This window comes from Narcine bancroftii, chromosome 10 (assembly GCF_036971445.1).
Source record: "Narcine bancroftii isolate sNarBan1 chromosome 10, sNarBan1.hap1, whole genome shotgun sequence".
Taxonomy (NCBI): domain Eukaryota; kingdom Metazoa; phylum Chordata; class Chondrichthyes; order Torpediniformes; family Narcinidae; genus Narcine; species Narcine bancroftii.
In genome coordinates this window covers 89710638-89727159 of record NC_091478.1, presented here as the reverse complement: position 1 = coordinate 89727159, position 16522 = coordinate 89710638, and the positions used below count along the sequence as shown (strand labels likewise).

The 16522-nt window shown below is 39.4% G+C and overlaps 1 protein-coding gene across 2 annotated transcripts in view; it reads left to right on the top strand.

Annotated features, from left to right (window-relative positions):
* Positions 1–14174, top strand: part of tshz3b (teashirt zinc finger homeobox 3b) — a 74210-nt gene extending 60036 nt beyond the window's left edge. For both annotated transcript variants that reach the window (XM_069901740.1, XM_069901739.1), the window contains exon 3: positions 8439–14174. In XM_069901740.1, the coding sequence (XP_069757841.1) occupies positions 8439–11635 (3197 nt within the window). In that variant the 3' untranslated portion in view covers positions 11636–14174. The remainder of the gene's footprint in view (positions 1–8438) is intronic.
* The last annotated feature ends 2348 nt before the right edge of the window (positions 14175–16522 follow it).

Genomic DNA, 16522 nt, shown 5'->3' with positions numbered 1-16522 from the left:
TTTCATTCCTGGTATCATTCTAGTAAATCTTCTCTTAACCCTCTCCAACACCAGGACATATTTTCTCAAATAAGGCACCCAAAACTGTACACAGCATGCCAAGTGAGGTCTCACTAGTGCTTTATAGATTCTCAACATTGCATCCCGGCTCTTGAATATTATTGCATTTGCTGCCTTCACCACTAATTCAACCTGGAGGCCAACCTTTAGGGTATCCAGCAGGAGGGCCCCTAAGTCCCTTTGCACCTACCTTTGAATTTTCTCACTCTCTAAATAATAGTCTGCCTGTCTAAGTGGATGGTCGTATGCTTTCCAACATTGTATTTTTATCTGCCACGTCTTTGCCCATTCTACTAATCTATCCAAATCTCTCGGCAGCCTTTCAGTATCCTCAGCACCACTTTCCCCACCACCTATTTTGGTATCATCTGCAAATTTGCCCACAAAGCTATCTATTCCATAATCCAAGTAATTTATATACTATAAAAAGAAGCAACCCCAATACTGAACCTTGTGGAACACCACTGGTACTGGTAGCCAAACAGAATAGGATCCTTTTATTCCTACTCTCTGTTTCCTGCCCATCAGCCTATTCTCTACTGATACTAGTATCTTTCCTGTAATTCCCTGGGCTCTCATCTAGTTTAGCAGCCTTATGCATGGCACCTTGTTGAAGGCTTTTTGAATGTCCAAAAACATCCACTGCATCTCCCCATCTGTCTCTTCAAAAAATTGCAATAGGTTTTATCGGGAATAATTTTCCTTTAACTTAGGTCTATCTTCATGCACCTCCAGGTATTCTGTAACCTCATCCTTGACAATCGACTCCCAACAGTTTCCCAACCACCGACATCAGGCCAATAGGCCTATATTTTCCTTTCTGCTGCCTCCCTCCCTGCTTAAACAATGGAGTGACATTCGTGATCCTCCAGTCCACCAGAACTGTGCCTCGATCAGCCAATAATTATGTCAGCTTCAGAAAATAGTTTAATTTGTATCTCAGAGTCACTGCATGGAAAGGTGAAATCAGCCAAAATTTGTCCACAACACAACAGTGTGGACAATATGCAGCACAGAGACAGCCGTTTGGATGATGCTGAGAAATTATGACAGTTTCACATCAAATTTCTGGTATTTCTCACCATGATTGTCAGTGAGCTTTAACCAAAGATTTAATAGAAATCTCCTGCTCGTGCTCTCCAGTTCCAGGGCAAGATTTCACAGAGACCCCTCAGCATTTAAACTGGGGTCATTAGGGTTCCCTGCACCAGGTCAGATGATGTGACGTTCTTAATCCCATTGTAGTTAATAAAAATGTTGGAGTTTGGAGGAGGGAAATGGTTAATTTCCTGTAATTTGACAAGTATCATTAATCACTTAGTAGCGATTTTTGGTTTTTTAGTTTATTTTTCTCCTTATCAAAACTTTTTACGTTTTTATTTAGTTTTTAGTGTTTATTGAAGTCTGACTGCTCAGGGTCATTTAAGAATCTCTGGTAACTTTGTCAGATGGCTAATCCGGGAGGCAGGGTTTTGCCCGGCCTTAGGGCTTCCACGGGGTCCACTGTCGCTTCAGCAGATGCCCCGTCACTACTCAAGGCTACAGTGCTAAACTCTAGGACCTGTTAGGCCTGCAAAATAGGCCTTTCTGATGTAAGTTCAGGAAAGTGGTGATCAAGGTTCGCCACATTGTGACAGCAAAATGTGAGCCAATTCTATAGGTAGCAAAATAAATCCCAATATAATCAGTTGTCATCGAGTTTGCGATCCATCTGCTCTAATCTTATCTCTCTTTGGACCAGTCCAGTCAGCCCTGATAGCTTGCACCATCATGTTGTTCCAATAAATTTGTATAGGTTTATTTCCCTCAAGTTTCAGTCTAATTTCCCTTGATATCATTGACCGTCTCCAGTTCCATCACCCTGAAAAAGTTACAGGTTTTATCTCTCACTGTTGAATTAAGTTCATCTTCATAACCTCAATGGTATCTCTCCCAAAATCTTAAATCTGTTTTTCCAAGGCTTTCATTTAGTTCTATTTTACCTAAGGATGATCTATAAAGTCATGCATTTCATTCTACAACAGAGCCTTAGCACATGCAAAGACCTAGTTTGTAACTAGCCAAATGGGAGAAGATATTTTCATATCCAATCCCAGTCTCGGATATGGTTTCAACATCCAGGATGGCCGATGAAGCTTAAGTATAACAATTCCCTATATGTGGTCTGGGTCTCTGTGGTGAATATGTGTGTACTTGAGATTTATGTGGGGGTAGGATCACTATTCCTGCACTTAAGTTGCCTCCTAACAATCCATTTAATGTCCATGAATGAGGAATTCCCATTCGGACAAGGGATGGAAGATAGCACACATCTGGAACTAAATTCCACTCAGAAGTTGATTCCTTCCAGCACAGGTGGCAAGTTATGCAATAATTATAAAAATGATTATAGCCAACAATTCCTGCAACAAGAACATCATGCACTTGGACTTTGTGAAATATAGTTCTACTGATTTCAAAGAATGAGACAATTTTGCTTTTATAGTCATCAGAATTAAGTAGACAGGGGACATGCAGCTTTTTTGTGTTAACATCACAGAATCAGTTATCGAGTACAGTCCTAATCATTGCAACGTTGGAGTTTGCATTATGGTATGGGAATATTATTATTTGTGATCAGTTGCATTCAAACCACAAAAGCAGATGCTCTTAGCTTGTCTTGAACGGGTGATATAAGTGGAAGAATTACCCAGTTTGACCTCGAAAAGATGAGACATTTGAATGGATGTTTTTAATATCTCTTAACTTCTATTGCCAGCTGCGTCAAGCCTGGATTATTTTATTTTAACCCCATCAGGTTTAAATTGTGCAAGCCTTCTCAAAACTCCTTTAGCACAGGTCAAGATTATAAAGGTAGATTTTGAAAGCACAAATGTAACTGTAAAGTCACTTGTGTTGGGAATAATCACAGTTCATTTACGCCTTTCTCTAGTTCAAGGAAGAGCCTAGAATTCCATGGGCATGAGCCTTAAGCGACAGTTCTACTTCATTATCAAAACACTGTGTGAGTTAAGAGTTCAAGTGTTTTAGGCAGTAACATCAGTCTGTTTATTGTACGAAAGTTAGTTTCTGGAAGGAAACAGAGAAAAACAAATTAGGCTGTAGTTTCTATCATTAGATATGGTCTGTTGTTTTATTTTCCACATTTAGAAAAAAATGTTATGGGTTATGTAAAAATATGCTAACTCAATAATCATACTAATTTTTAACCATGACAATGGCATTCAGAATTTCTGTATCCTAGCAACCCAGTGATTAGTTTGTCAATCGTGAAAAGCAAAATTCTACTGAGTAAAATATTTGATTCCATGCTTGATTCAACAAAATGATTTAAACCATTAGTGGAAGTAGAGTCACTCTCTTTTGTTCCTTGAAATCAGTGAATTGCTTCATGCTGATACACACCAAACAACTGAAGCCCTGTTCCGAGTAAATCTGGACGTGTAGCACACAATACAAGGGAGAACTGTGTAAATGATGCTCCAAAGAGATCAGCATATGATATTTCAGTTAAGTAAAAAGTTAATGTCAGATTAGGCTGGAATCGTTTCAAGAATCTATATTTTTTTCTTGTTAGGACCACAAAATTTAAAAAAATATTTATTTGAACACCACTTGAATACCACTCGATGATTTTATTAGAAATCAATCTGTTAAAGTATATTATGTGTTTTACATGCTAATATTGTAGATTTATAGATATTTTATTATTACTTACATTTCCCGTGTGCATATTTTCAGCATTTAACAGAGGATTTCTTGAACATTTGCATGATAAGAAAAATAAATGTACAGTATTTGATCAGAGTTGCAGTCAACAGTTACCAAAGGTTACATTTTGTAGTGAGATGATACCATGCCTGGGCTCCACCAAAATCCATTTCAAGGCCACAGTTGTCTCCTCAGCGTTTTCCAGCCTGCTCTGCATTGAAAGGGCCTAACCACAATAACAGCATCTACCTGAGCCTTTAGTGTTTTTACGTTTCACTGTTTATGGTTTTGGCAGCTAAGTGACCCTACAGCTAGCAAGCTCCTAAATGTTGCTTTCTGATAGCTGGGGTCTATATTTTCACAATGTTTACATCCAGATAATTTTCTGAAAATCACGAGTGTTTCTGTTATCGTGCTTACCCACTTGACTGTTTTTGCTTCGATACCGTATGCTGTGTATCATTACAAACATAACACAAAGAGTAATTGATCAGTATTTATCTCTTGCAGGATCAGATTCAAACAGCTTTCGTAAACCCCCTATGATGTTTAATAGATGTGTTTCATTCATAATTCTAAAGAAGAAGATAAATTGCAGTGAAATTTGAAGTGTGCAGTAATTTATTGGACAATAAAATTGATGTATTAACACTGCTTTCTGAACTCGTTATGTTATGAAAAGTTTAGGGTCAAAGCCCAGCAAGAGGTTATGGGACATTCCCCCCCCCCCCCCCCCCCCCCCTTGGGCACTGTACAGTTTTAATAATCTAAAATGGTAAATATACAATTCCTTGGGTAGTTGTGGTTCTGGCACATCAATGTTTAAAATGAGTTAGATGAAGAGAAAATGCATCAATATTTCCTATTACAACAGATTGGGATTCTCTGCACTTGACGCATACACAAAAATCACACCATGTACGCATGGGCACGACTTGCCCCCAAAGGGACAATGGCGGCATTTTTCAATGTAAACCATGTATTCAAGCTCATCGGGATAGCTTGTTGCAGTTTAAATGTTAAAACCAACAATAAATGTAATCCTGACTTTTGGATGCTATCCCTCCCAAATATACCCATAAAGTATCTGAATTGCCTATCCCTTGTAGACTACTTTCTGGCAGCTGAAGGGGCTTCTGTTATGGGAAGCAATATCGATATTAATGGGTGAGGTCCAGGACCGTTGCAGCTGCCAGGGAGAAAAAAACTTCCCATCACTTGAACGTCAAGTGTGTTTGCTGTCACATGGTGGATGAAGCAGTGGGTTGACAACAAGGAGCAATTGATCCCCTAGTTTAAAGATATTCTATGAACACAATGGGCCAGAAAGTTGAACTTACAGGCCTTGATAATGTTTTTTTTCCCATTCTTGCTGGCCAACAGTGCAGTAGAATTGCAGTAGTTAGTGCAGCACCTATTACAGGACCAGCGACCCAGGTTTGAATCCACCGCTATCTTCAAGGAGTTTGTATCTTCTCCCCATTACAGGCGTGGGTTTTTCTTGGGTGTTCTCATTTTCTCCCATCCTCCAAAACAATTGGATTTGGTTAATTGGTGTAATCGGACGGCACAGGTTTCAATGGCTGGAATTGGCTACTATCCTGTTGTAAATACATATAATTTAATTTAACATGAGGACGAGTTGCAGTTTGAAAAAGATAGATGGGGGAAGGAATAAGGTAACATGAACCTGTTCATTCCTCCTGAAATCAGTCATATTTTGTGGAAGTATTGTTAGGAATTTAAGACATTTGGATTTACAATGGTAAAGTGGTCAATTGTTCTGGAGACCATCTACAATTTGTTTCTCAATGGATATTATTCCCACAATGAGCCATTGCATTAACCAGAAACAGGCCAGTTTGGCCCTACCAGTCCGTGCCAAACATCTTCTCCCACCTAGTCCCACTGAACCGCATTTGGCCCATAACCCTCCTTTCCTTGAATATTAGTGATACCATTTCCTCATTGGAATTAGAAACTGAGGATTGAGGCCTCTCTAGAAAGACAGTGAGTCAGAACTGAACTCAAGGCTGGTGGCTGTGTCTCAAGAGAATGAATTCTGACTCATTGCCAGGTTAGTGACCTACTTTTTGTCGCCTTGACATGTCAAAACCAGATTACAAATACAGACACTGGGTCAATATCTCTAAGAACAGTCTGGGTGTTACTCAGTAGGTGGATTTGGTTTGGTTGCAGTTCACCTAAGAGGAAATACTCCAGCTACAAAAAAAGCCACAAGGAAGGGAACTTAAAGGGCACTTCAGTTATAACCCTTCCCCTCCCCACCAAGTGTCTCAAGAATCTTACATGCAGTTTCAAGTTAAGACTTCCCAAGAGCTGAGCTCGACGAACAGTGAACTTGACACCAGTCTTCTCAGGGAAATGATGAACCCCACAGAAAAAAGTTTCAATAAAATAGGCTTTTAATAAAATCCTGCCTGGGTCCTGCTGTTATAAAAAAATGTGCATTACAATATAACTTTGCTAAAACTGTCGTTCAAAAAGTCAAATGTTTTCAAATTAGGGTCTGCAGACCTATGGAGATCTAAGATGTCCAAGGTTTTGTGCACTTGGGATGTAAATAGGGCAATAGTTATCAAGTTTAAGTGCTTGGACAGCAGTGGCTAATTGTTAGATATTAGGGTGGTTTCATTGCCAGTATTGTTAAGAAGACTTTGTAATTTTTGAGTGTCTTTTCACACATTATACGAATGTTGTCTGTAGTTCATAGCAGTGTGGCAGTGTTTATAGCCACCCTTATGGGTACTCATTGGGGTACTCTGAATGTTTGTCATTCCCTGGAGTGTGTCAACTTTTTAAAGAGGTTGCAAAAGTAGCTCAGTATTTTCAGAGGTGTTCATGTTTGCAGAATTAGGACTGGCCCTAAGGAATGCCATCCAAGAAATATGTGAGGATTTTCACTGGTCTAAATGCACGGTCTCTGGAGTGCATCAATTTCCATAGGAAACCACACTGCTAGTCTAGGTAGTTGGAACCTATGGATTTCCATGAGAGCAGTCCTGATGACCAAGATGATGTGAAATTTTTATTCATTTTGACATCGCTGAACTATCATTTCTGATGTGGGCCTCTTGTTTTTATATACTATCTGACTCGTTGATCTGTTTTAAACATTACATTTCCTGTTCTGATTCAGTCCAGAGTTTAGAGTTTGGAAAACTCTTTCTTCTTTCATTCATTCACTCATCATCATTCCTGCTTCCAGTTGTAAACAATAATCACGTGGAAAACTGGTCTTGAGCTTTTGAACTGATTCTTTGTACAGCTCCATGGTTTGATCATTGATGGGTGCATGAAAACAATTCTCTCAGCAGTGCCCTAAACGATTGCTGTGGCTCTGACCTGTTGGAATATAATGAAAAGAAAATTGCAAAACAGCAAAAAAATGTTGCTATTCCAATTTCTGGGGGAGGTGTCTGATTTGTTTCTTGGCTCACATATGATGCTAGTATTTGCAGTGATTAATCGCTGTTCTCTCACATGCTGTTTCTGCTAGTTTAAATTGGATGATGACATCATTTTGTTGGCACATAAAGATTCTTCCAAACAACTGTTCAAATCAGAACCTTTCCTTTTCCTCTTCACAATTTTGCTTGTGAATTGCATCGGTTTATTTAATTCCAATGAATTGAGTTCAATTTTACTGAACTAATTATGAAATGAGAATGAATTTTTACAGTAAATGATTTTACATTCAGTGCTGATACTTTTTTATTATTGCCACTAATGGTGAAAAATCTAAATCTGGAATGTGAAAACCATGCAATATAAACCACATACATTTTCATACACCTCACTCCTCTCATGGGTTTTCAGTAGCATTTTATAAATTTATTCAAAGGAAATTACTGCAGCATGAAAACATCAAATATTATACCAAAACTTGGCAATCTTGTTATTGTCATATTTTCCAAAAGCTTTTTTTCTAAACTCATTTCTGACATCTGCAGGCATGCATGCCTTTCACTGTTTTGACAGAGTGAAAGTCTGATTAAAATGATGCACACTTAAATGTCAGTGGGTCGAAAGTAACATTCTTCCATAAACCTGTGTGTAGCAGTGATTAGTCAGTACAGAATTTTTCCACCATCTGTCCTTCCATAGGAGAATTTTGAAGTATAGAAGGGCAAACAAGGATATAGCCCCTTTAATTGTGGTTTTCAAATATGAAGCCCAAACACAGAGATCCAAATCTATATATGTTCAAACTCTGTTTTAACTGTTGTGTTTGGAATTGACAAAAGAGTGAAAAGTCAAAATTTGTATATGTGAAAGCCTCTTGCATTTGGAGGAGGAGGAGAAGAAGAAGAACAAGACATATTAATTGACAGGCAGGAACTACCGTCTCTGAGGTTGATACATGTAATTTATTACTTTGGAAATGAATGCCACCTCCTGAATTTGCTTCATTAATTTCAAATTTAGTTTTAATTTCAAGCTGTTGCCCCTTGAGAAGAATAAGGTGGCAAATGACTTTTGAAGAGATGATTTTATGCACCCAAGAATCACAACATTTTAAGTGTCTAACTTTGCAGCAGCTGTTACCAGTTATGATGCTTTGCCATGTTTAATTTTGATCCACACAAGCAGCAATTAACTTAAAACTGTTCTCTCTTTCTCCCCTTTTCTTCTTTTGAATACAGCTTATGTATCAGACGAATTGAAGGCAGCAGTATTAGGGGATGAAGAAGGTGAAGCCAGTGAATCTGGAGCTGATGGGGAATCATCCTCAAAGTATGTGTGCAATGAACAGGAATTGAGCAGGGAATCTCCTTGCTTCCAGGACTCTCCGGCTGCTGAGTTTTCTGGGCAGGAGATGGACAGCACGTCACACGTCAGTGAAACCAGTGACCGATCGGCGGACTTTGAGAGCAACTCCATAAAGAATGAAGATCCACCCGAGGAAGGCGGAGTGCAGGATAGCTTGGAGCAAATGAAAGCAATATACAACAATATCCTGTCCAACTCCTACTGGTCATCTCTGAGTCTGGGGCTGAACCAGCCGAGTGAGCCAGTGGCAAACGGCGGCAGTAGCAGCGGCGGTGGCGGTAGTAGCAGTAGTAGTAGCAGCAGTTGTGAGAGCGGCAGCTTTGATTGGCATCAGTCTGCCATGTCCAAGACGTTGCAGCAAGTCTCTCAGACCAGGTTTATGCAGGAGCCCAGCCTCTTCAGCACAGTGCAATTGTACAGACAAAGCAGCAAGCTCTATGGCTCTATATTCAGTGGAGCCAGCAAATTCCGCTGTAAAGACTGCAGCGCTGCTTACGACACCTTGGTGGAGCTGACCGTGCACATGAATGAAACTGGACACTACCGAGATGAAAACAATGAAACTGACAATAACAACCCAAAAAAGTGGTCTAAGCCCCGTAAACGCTCGTTGCTGGAGATGGAGGGTAAGGAGGATGCTCAAAAAGTTCTCAAGTGCATGTACTGTGGCCATTCATTTGAGTCGCTTCAGGACTTAAGTGTGCACATGATCAAAACAAAACACTATCAGAAAGTGCCTCTGAAGGAGCCTGTGACACCATTTTCCACAAAGGTGCTCCCTTCCACCAGGAAAAGGCCGCTGCTTGAGCTGGAGCTGCCAAGTTCTCCAGATTCCACAGGTGGTACACCAAAAACATCTTTCTCAGACACAAGTGATGCACTACAAAAGTCTTCAAATCCTTATGTTACACCAAATAACCGCTATGGACACCAGAATGGTGCCAGCTACGCTTGGCAGTTTGAGGCAAGGAAGTCCCAGATCCTCAAGTGCATGGAGTGTGGGAGTTCTCACGATACCTTACAGGAACTGACTGCACACATGATGGTGACTGGACATTTTGTCAAAGTGACCAATTCGGCAATCAAGAAAGGGAAACAGATGGTTGAAACACCACAGACGCCAACACCCACACCAGTCTCAGCGATCCTAGAAGATAAAGTTCAGTCTGTTCCTTTAGCGGCAAGTGCTTTCACGTCATCATTAAGTACCCCTGCCAGCGTCTCACCAAAATTAAACCTTGAAGTGAAAAGGGAAGTTGAAAAAGACTGTGAAAATGAGAAGGAGAAAGAGAAAGAAAAAATCTGTGAGGAAGAGGAAAAATATGACATTTCTTCCAAATATCAGTATCTGACGGAAGAAGACCTTGAAGAAAACCCTAAAGGGGGCCTAGACATCCTAAAGTCTTTGGAAAATACAGTGACCTCCGCTATTAACAAAGCTCAGAATGGGACTCCAAGCTGGAGTGGCTATCCCAGTATTCATGCTGCCTACCAGCTTCCTAGTATCATGAAGTTACCGTTTGGTTCATCAGGGAAGAATACACAAGTGAAGTCAACATATAGCAACCTAGATGGAATGGCCTCTCCAAAGAGCCAGCCCTTGGTTTCACCCCCCAGCAGCCAGAACTCGCCTGTACCAAAAAACAATTTCCATGCAATGGAAGAGCTGGTGAAGAAGGTCACAGAGGAGGTAGCCAAAACTGAAGAAAAGAATAAAGAGGCAGAAACTAAATTATCCCGACTGAAACTTGGAACGCCTTCCCCGTGTGCCAGTGAAGCAGGTGAACAACAAAAAAGTGAGACTTCGAAAGACCCAAGTCCAAAGAGTCATGAGAGTATTTCCAACAGCCTGAAGGACACTGCTAAAGAGAGTCCATCCAAGGATCATTTAGAGAATGGTACAGAGGCCTTAAAACTCACTACAAATAACATGTGCACTAGCACCGCAATTATCACAGATCACCCTCCTGAACAACCTTTTGTTAATCCATTAAGTGCATTGCAGTCCGTTATGAATGTTCACTTGGGAAAAGCAGCCAAGCCTGCATTGCCTACCTTGGACCCGATGAGCATGCTTTACAAAATGAGCAACAGCCTGGCAGAAAAGGCTGCTGTGGCCACCCCAATTTTGCAGGCCAAAAAAGCAGAGCCCGTGGACCGTTATTTCTATCACGTCAGCAGTGACCAGCCCATTGATTTGACAAAAGCCAAGAGTGACAAAAGTGGTTCTTTGGGTTCAGTGCTTTTGTCATCTACATCCCCGTCGTCAACATCTTCTTCATCCACTGTGACAACAGCAAAGACATCTGCAGTCGTGTCATTCATGTCAAACTCGCCGCTGCGTGAGAATGCCTTGTCAGATATCTCTGATATGCTGAAAAACCTGACAGGAAGTCACACGTCAAAATCCTCTACACCTACAAGCATTTCAGACAAATCTGAGGTGGATGGTAGCACTGTGGAAGAGCCAGAGGAGATTTCCCCAGCACAGAAACGCAAAGGGCGGCAGTCAAACTGGAACCCACAGCATTTACTCATTCTGCAGGCCCAGTTTGCAGCCAGCCTGAGACAAACAACTGACGGAAAGTTCATTATGTCGGACCTCAGCCCACAGGAAAGAATGCACATCTCAAGGTTTACAGGACTCTCCATGACAACAATCAGCCACTGGTTAGCCAATGTCAAGTACCAGCTTCGAAGGACAGGTGGAACAAAATTTCTTAAGAACCTGGACTCTGGTCATCCAGTGTTTTTTTGTAATGATTGTGCATCACAGATCAGAACTCCTTCTACGTATATCAGTCACTTAGAATCACACTTAGGCTTCAGGTTACGAGACTTATCAAAACTTTCTAGTGAACAGATAAGCACCCAGATTACACATGCAAAACTGCCCTCTGAGAAACCGGTGTTGCCATCTCAAGACGATGAGACTGGTGTAACTTTCCAGTGCAAACTCTGTAATCGGACTTTTGCCAGTAAGCATGCAGTTAAACTGCATCTCAGCAAAACTCACGGCAAATCACCAGAAGACCACCTTCTGTATGTTTTAGAGTTAGAGAAACAGTAGCATTTACTTTAGTAACCTAACTGTTTGCTTTGAGGAAAACTCTGAAAGAAGCCTTAAAGCTACTGTAACAACTCTTGGCACATGTTCTTGATTTATTGCAGAGTAGCTCTCTGATCTGAACTCTTTTATATAACTGTACAGTGTTTAATGGAAGCACGTAATCAGCTATTGTTACTGGTTGATTACAAGGGTAAAAATGGTAAGTGTTTGGAATTTTGTGTAAATTGGATTTAGTTGCTGTGTATCACTCAGATGCATTAAGCTGCATGCGTAATGGACAATTTAGTTAAGCATTTATTACTGAACCTGGTGCACTTTCTCATGAGACTTAAGTGCGCTGGTATTGCTCAGCCTTTGACCTTTAACCCTCTGAGCACTGTTGAAGGACTTCCTGCATCAACTTGCAAACAACAAATTGGCTGCATTCTTATTTTTCAGATCACTGACTAAAAGCCATTATTAAAAGAATGATTTGCATTGGTCTTTACTCAGTTCATTGACATGATATTAGTCACAATATCATTTTCAAATGTATTATTTAATGGAAATCCACCAACCACTTTCAGAACTGAAATGAATAGGCAATGCTCAAAGGGTTAATAAAATTAGAAAAAAAACCATCTTGTACTGTATTCCTTCAACAGTAATATACAAAATCCTTCAAAAGATTTATGCTATGAGATCCTGCTACAAATGTAAAAAGGCATTCCATGATGTAACCTCCTTTACTTATTTATGAGCACTCTTACTTGTTATTTTAATGATCATCATGTGTAGAATGCCTTTGATTGGTAAGTTTTGTTCTGCCTAATTATCCTCCCATGATTCCCTACTGCATCTTTATATTTTGGCATATAAAAGGTAACCCGTGGTTACCAGCACACTGAGTGAGTCTGTTCATCTCCATTTTTTTCAGTTAATTTGCAGAAATAACTGACAGCTGACACCATACAAGAATATATGTATAAAATAGGCATGTAAACAGCACAGATACTGAAATGCACTCTGTGCCCTGTTTTGTTGCTGGAAGTGAAACACCATTGTCGTTCACATAACTTTTTTTTCCACTGCACTATTGAAACATTTTACAATAATTTTGTGTTGCTTTCACACTATAGTCTACGTTTAGGGTACTACAGGTAATGATCACATTACCAGTGAAGATATTACATATTTCACGCTGGAGTTTGAGTGGATTTTTGTCCCTGACAAGGCAAGGGCTTTGCTCAAAGCATTATTTGTCAGATAACTAGGGCACTTACAGGGAGATGCTTTAGGGGTTAGCACCTTTTGAAAGGTCTTAATTCACAGGTGCGCAAGGAAAACTGAACTGTAACCCCACCCTCGAACTGGCTTGTTCCCACACAATGTATATCTTCTGACCATCACATTTACACATCATCTTAAAATAACATTTGTGATAAATGTGCAATTTACCTAATTTATGGCACTATGGTGTGCTCAGGGCTACATACAAGATGAAAATCTTAAATGGAGCTTGAACAGTGCAATTCACAACAAGAAATCAATATGTCGTGGCTTCGAGAGCTATCTGCTAAGATAAAATTAGCAGAAACCAACTACCAAGGAGTATAGTCCCATCTGTGACCACAGAGTGGTTATAGTAAACCAAAGGATAACTTAATAAAGGATCAGTAACTAACAAACAAAACTACCAACATTTGTGCATGCAGTCTCAGTTTTTGTAATAATATTTTATGTCCTGTACATAATGATCTTGACTTTGTCCCAGTCAACTGTCTCTCTTGCAGGCACTACACCAGCTCTGGATGACAGGGAGCCATGAGTTATGTTAAAAAATTGGGCATAATCTAAAATCCACCATACCCAACAAGCTTGCCTGATACTAACAAACATCTAATGAATGGTTACATGATGAAAAACCATGAAGCCGAAAGGATTACTCTTTACAAATTTTTCCCTCTTTTGTATGTGATTTGTGTTGCTCAAGTAGCATCAGGATTTCTCTGAGATTCTTTCCTTTTCCCTCCTTACCATAAATGCTATATATATATATAACGGACAGCTTTCACAATCAGCTTAAATGTTCAAACCCACTTTGTACTTGCTAGACTTTAAATGGATTTTTAATTGTCACCTGCTTTCCATGTCAAATACAATGAATTATACACTCTGTGCATATATTCTGTACATATTAGCAGGCAAATTCTGGTTGTTTTATATATTTGAGAATTTAATTACACAATTTCTAAGGATTCTGCTGAGCCGTGTTCTTAAATGTGTAAAACAGGAGCTGGAGTTGCAATTAACTTGAGAATTTAATTCAGAAAGTAGTTGCAATTTGAATTCCATGTAAAGTCAACATTTTCTTCTTAATTTCCTTAAAATTGTTTATTTAAATTTTGTTACAATGTCAACATCTTTTCTACTGAAAAATATTTTATATGTTTAACATAATCGATTATTGTACAAAAGCACTCTGGACCACTGCAACAAAAACAGTGTATGAATGTAACAGGATACAATAAAAAGAAATATACATGTTGCAAAAACTAAAGTAGGAAGACCATGCGCTCGAAAGAAGCGTGCCAATCTGAGTGGTGATTATTGGTTCATGCCTTTCTTTTTCTGACTGTGTGTTTACATATCTATCTACTCTGTGTTCACTGCAAACATTAGCACACAACATTGTCTTTTTTTTCAGCTTGGAAATATGAAGAAAAAAAAAATCAGAAGTCTTTTTACAGATGAAAATAGCTGCACTCAAAGCAAAAATTGTTCAATGCTTTTAAATCCTAACATTTCAGTTGCAGAGAAATTGCTAATGCAATTAGCAGAATGCCCACAGCTCAAGTGAACTTTACAGCCGCTTTCACCAATGAGGAAACTCAATTTGACAATCCTGATGATCTGTTATTATCTAGTTATTACACAGCGATGGAGGTTATCTATACCAAATGATCAGCAGGGGGCTGGAAACACAACAATATCTGTTACAGGTCAAGGGCTCTCAGGGTGGAACTAAATGACCTAGTGCCAAAAGCAGCTGGATTCTGCAAGGTCAAGGATATTTATCTTCAAAATCATGTGCTAATTAATGCAGTGTAAAACACTTCAAATCAGCACAAGGCAAAACAAATAAAGGGATTTTCATTAAACGGCTGGCAAACAGTAGTGATATGGGAGAGCTCCAAGAATATTCCCAGTCTTTGCATGAATACATCTTTATTCGTCAACTCTCATTTTCATTGTGTCCCCTAAAGTTACAGTTTCTCAGTCTAGGGATTGACTATATAAATTAGGTATTCAGTCTGACAACAGTAACAAATATGAGATATCTTAAAACAATGGATTAAAAGGCCAATATACATTCAATTACCCACACTGTTCTAGAGGCAGTCTTTCACTCTGGACAAATTAGAGTTCAGAAAACTCTGTACTGGTATCAAGGAGTTAATCAAAGATTTTTTTCAGTTCCGAAAATCTAGTGGTTCCAAAGAATGAGAAACGGTTAAAAAGGAATGCCTGGTATTTGATTGCACCATACTTTTGCAGAACACTTATGCATTAGTCAATATGAATGCTGACCATTATCTCCTTGGGGAGATATGTTGGTATGGATAATTCTGTTTAACTAAAAATCCTAGTAATGTCCTCCCTCCTGGGACTGTGGTTCAGGCTCTGTCCCTAGCCACTTGCCTGACCCTGAAGAAAGGGGCATTTGCAGCTAAAATGACATTTAAACTATTAAGTGTGATTACCCTCTCGTTGTCAGAAGCTACAAGCTCAATACATTTGCAGAAGGGGTCATCGTACGGAAGTAGCATCACTTCAAAGAAGTGATACTTCACTGCCCTGAATTGCAATTAATGGGAGAGGGTGAAGAGATGGCTAAGCATTGAATGATTAGTACCTTGTCAGTGCGTATTCAACATATATTCTGCTCTGTTCTTCATGTGCACACACGTTAGAAAGAAAGTGGAGGGGAAGAACTGCAACTGAGTATTGCCATTTTATTATTTAATAATGTGGTCTTGTGTGCTGCTTGGCTGAAGCAATTGAAGCAATGCTAATCAGAATGGCCCCAGAAACAATAGTTCTGTACATTCTCAGATTGCTTGCTGCGTACTTTATCAAGATAAAAACAAGTTAAAATCAGATACAAGGTTTTGCAAATCCAGCACCTTTACAATTTATTTGTACATCTTGACTATACGGTATATTTTTCTTATTTTATTAAAGCGCTTAGTGACATTGATTACTACAATTAAATCTGGAAAAAAACGGTTAAACGTTGATCTCATGGTTTTGGAGAAAATTTGTAAAATAATGAACAGTTCCCAGTGATTCAAATTTTATTGCAAACAAGATAAATGCTTTTCAGTGGTTCATAGCACAGCCATGTTAAGTCGAATTAAACTATATGTCATCTATAACATTGTACTGGAAGGCAAAGATTTGAAGTTGGTCCTGTGCTATTTTAAAAGTACATAGTATTGTTACAGTTAAGTGGCATTTATATTAAAGCCTGAAGATTCTGGCAGGAACATGCAGTGTCTGGACTGTGCAAAGGGCTTGCTTTAAATCTATGGGTAAGTATTGAATGCAGAAGAGGAAGGTGTGTCAGGAAGCACAGTAAAATTGTCAGCTTTTCTGAAGGTACAGTCGCCTTGGTTACGCATCAGTGGTCATGAAACGGAGTCTGCAAAAGCTGAAGGACTCAGCTCTTGAAAGCCTCATCAGGACTTGTCATCGCTCTAATGAATATCATTTAAATTGCTTTGTATATTGGAGGAGTTTGGATGTCGATTTAATTTGCGCATGTGTTTGAGTTCTTCTGCTTGGCTAGGCTAACAGAGAGTAACAGTCTAATGAAAAGTGAGTTGGTGACAATGTGATGAGCCA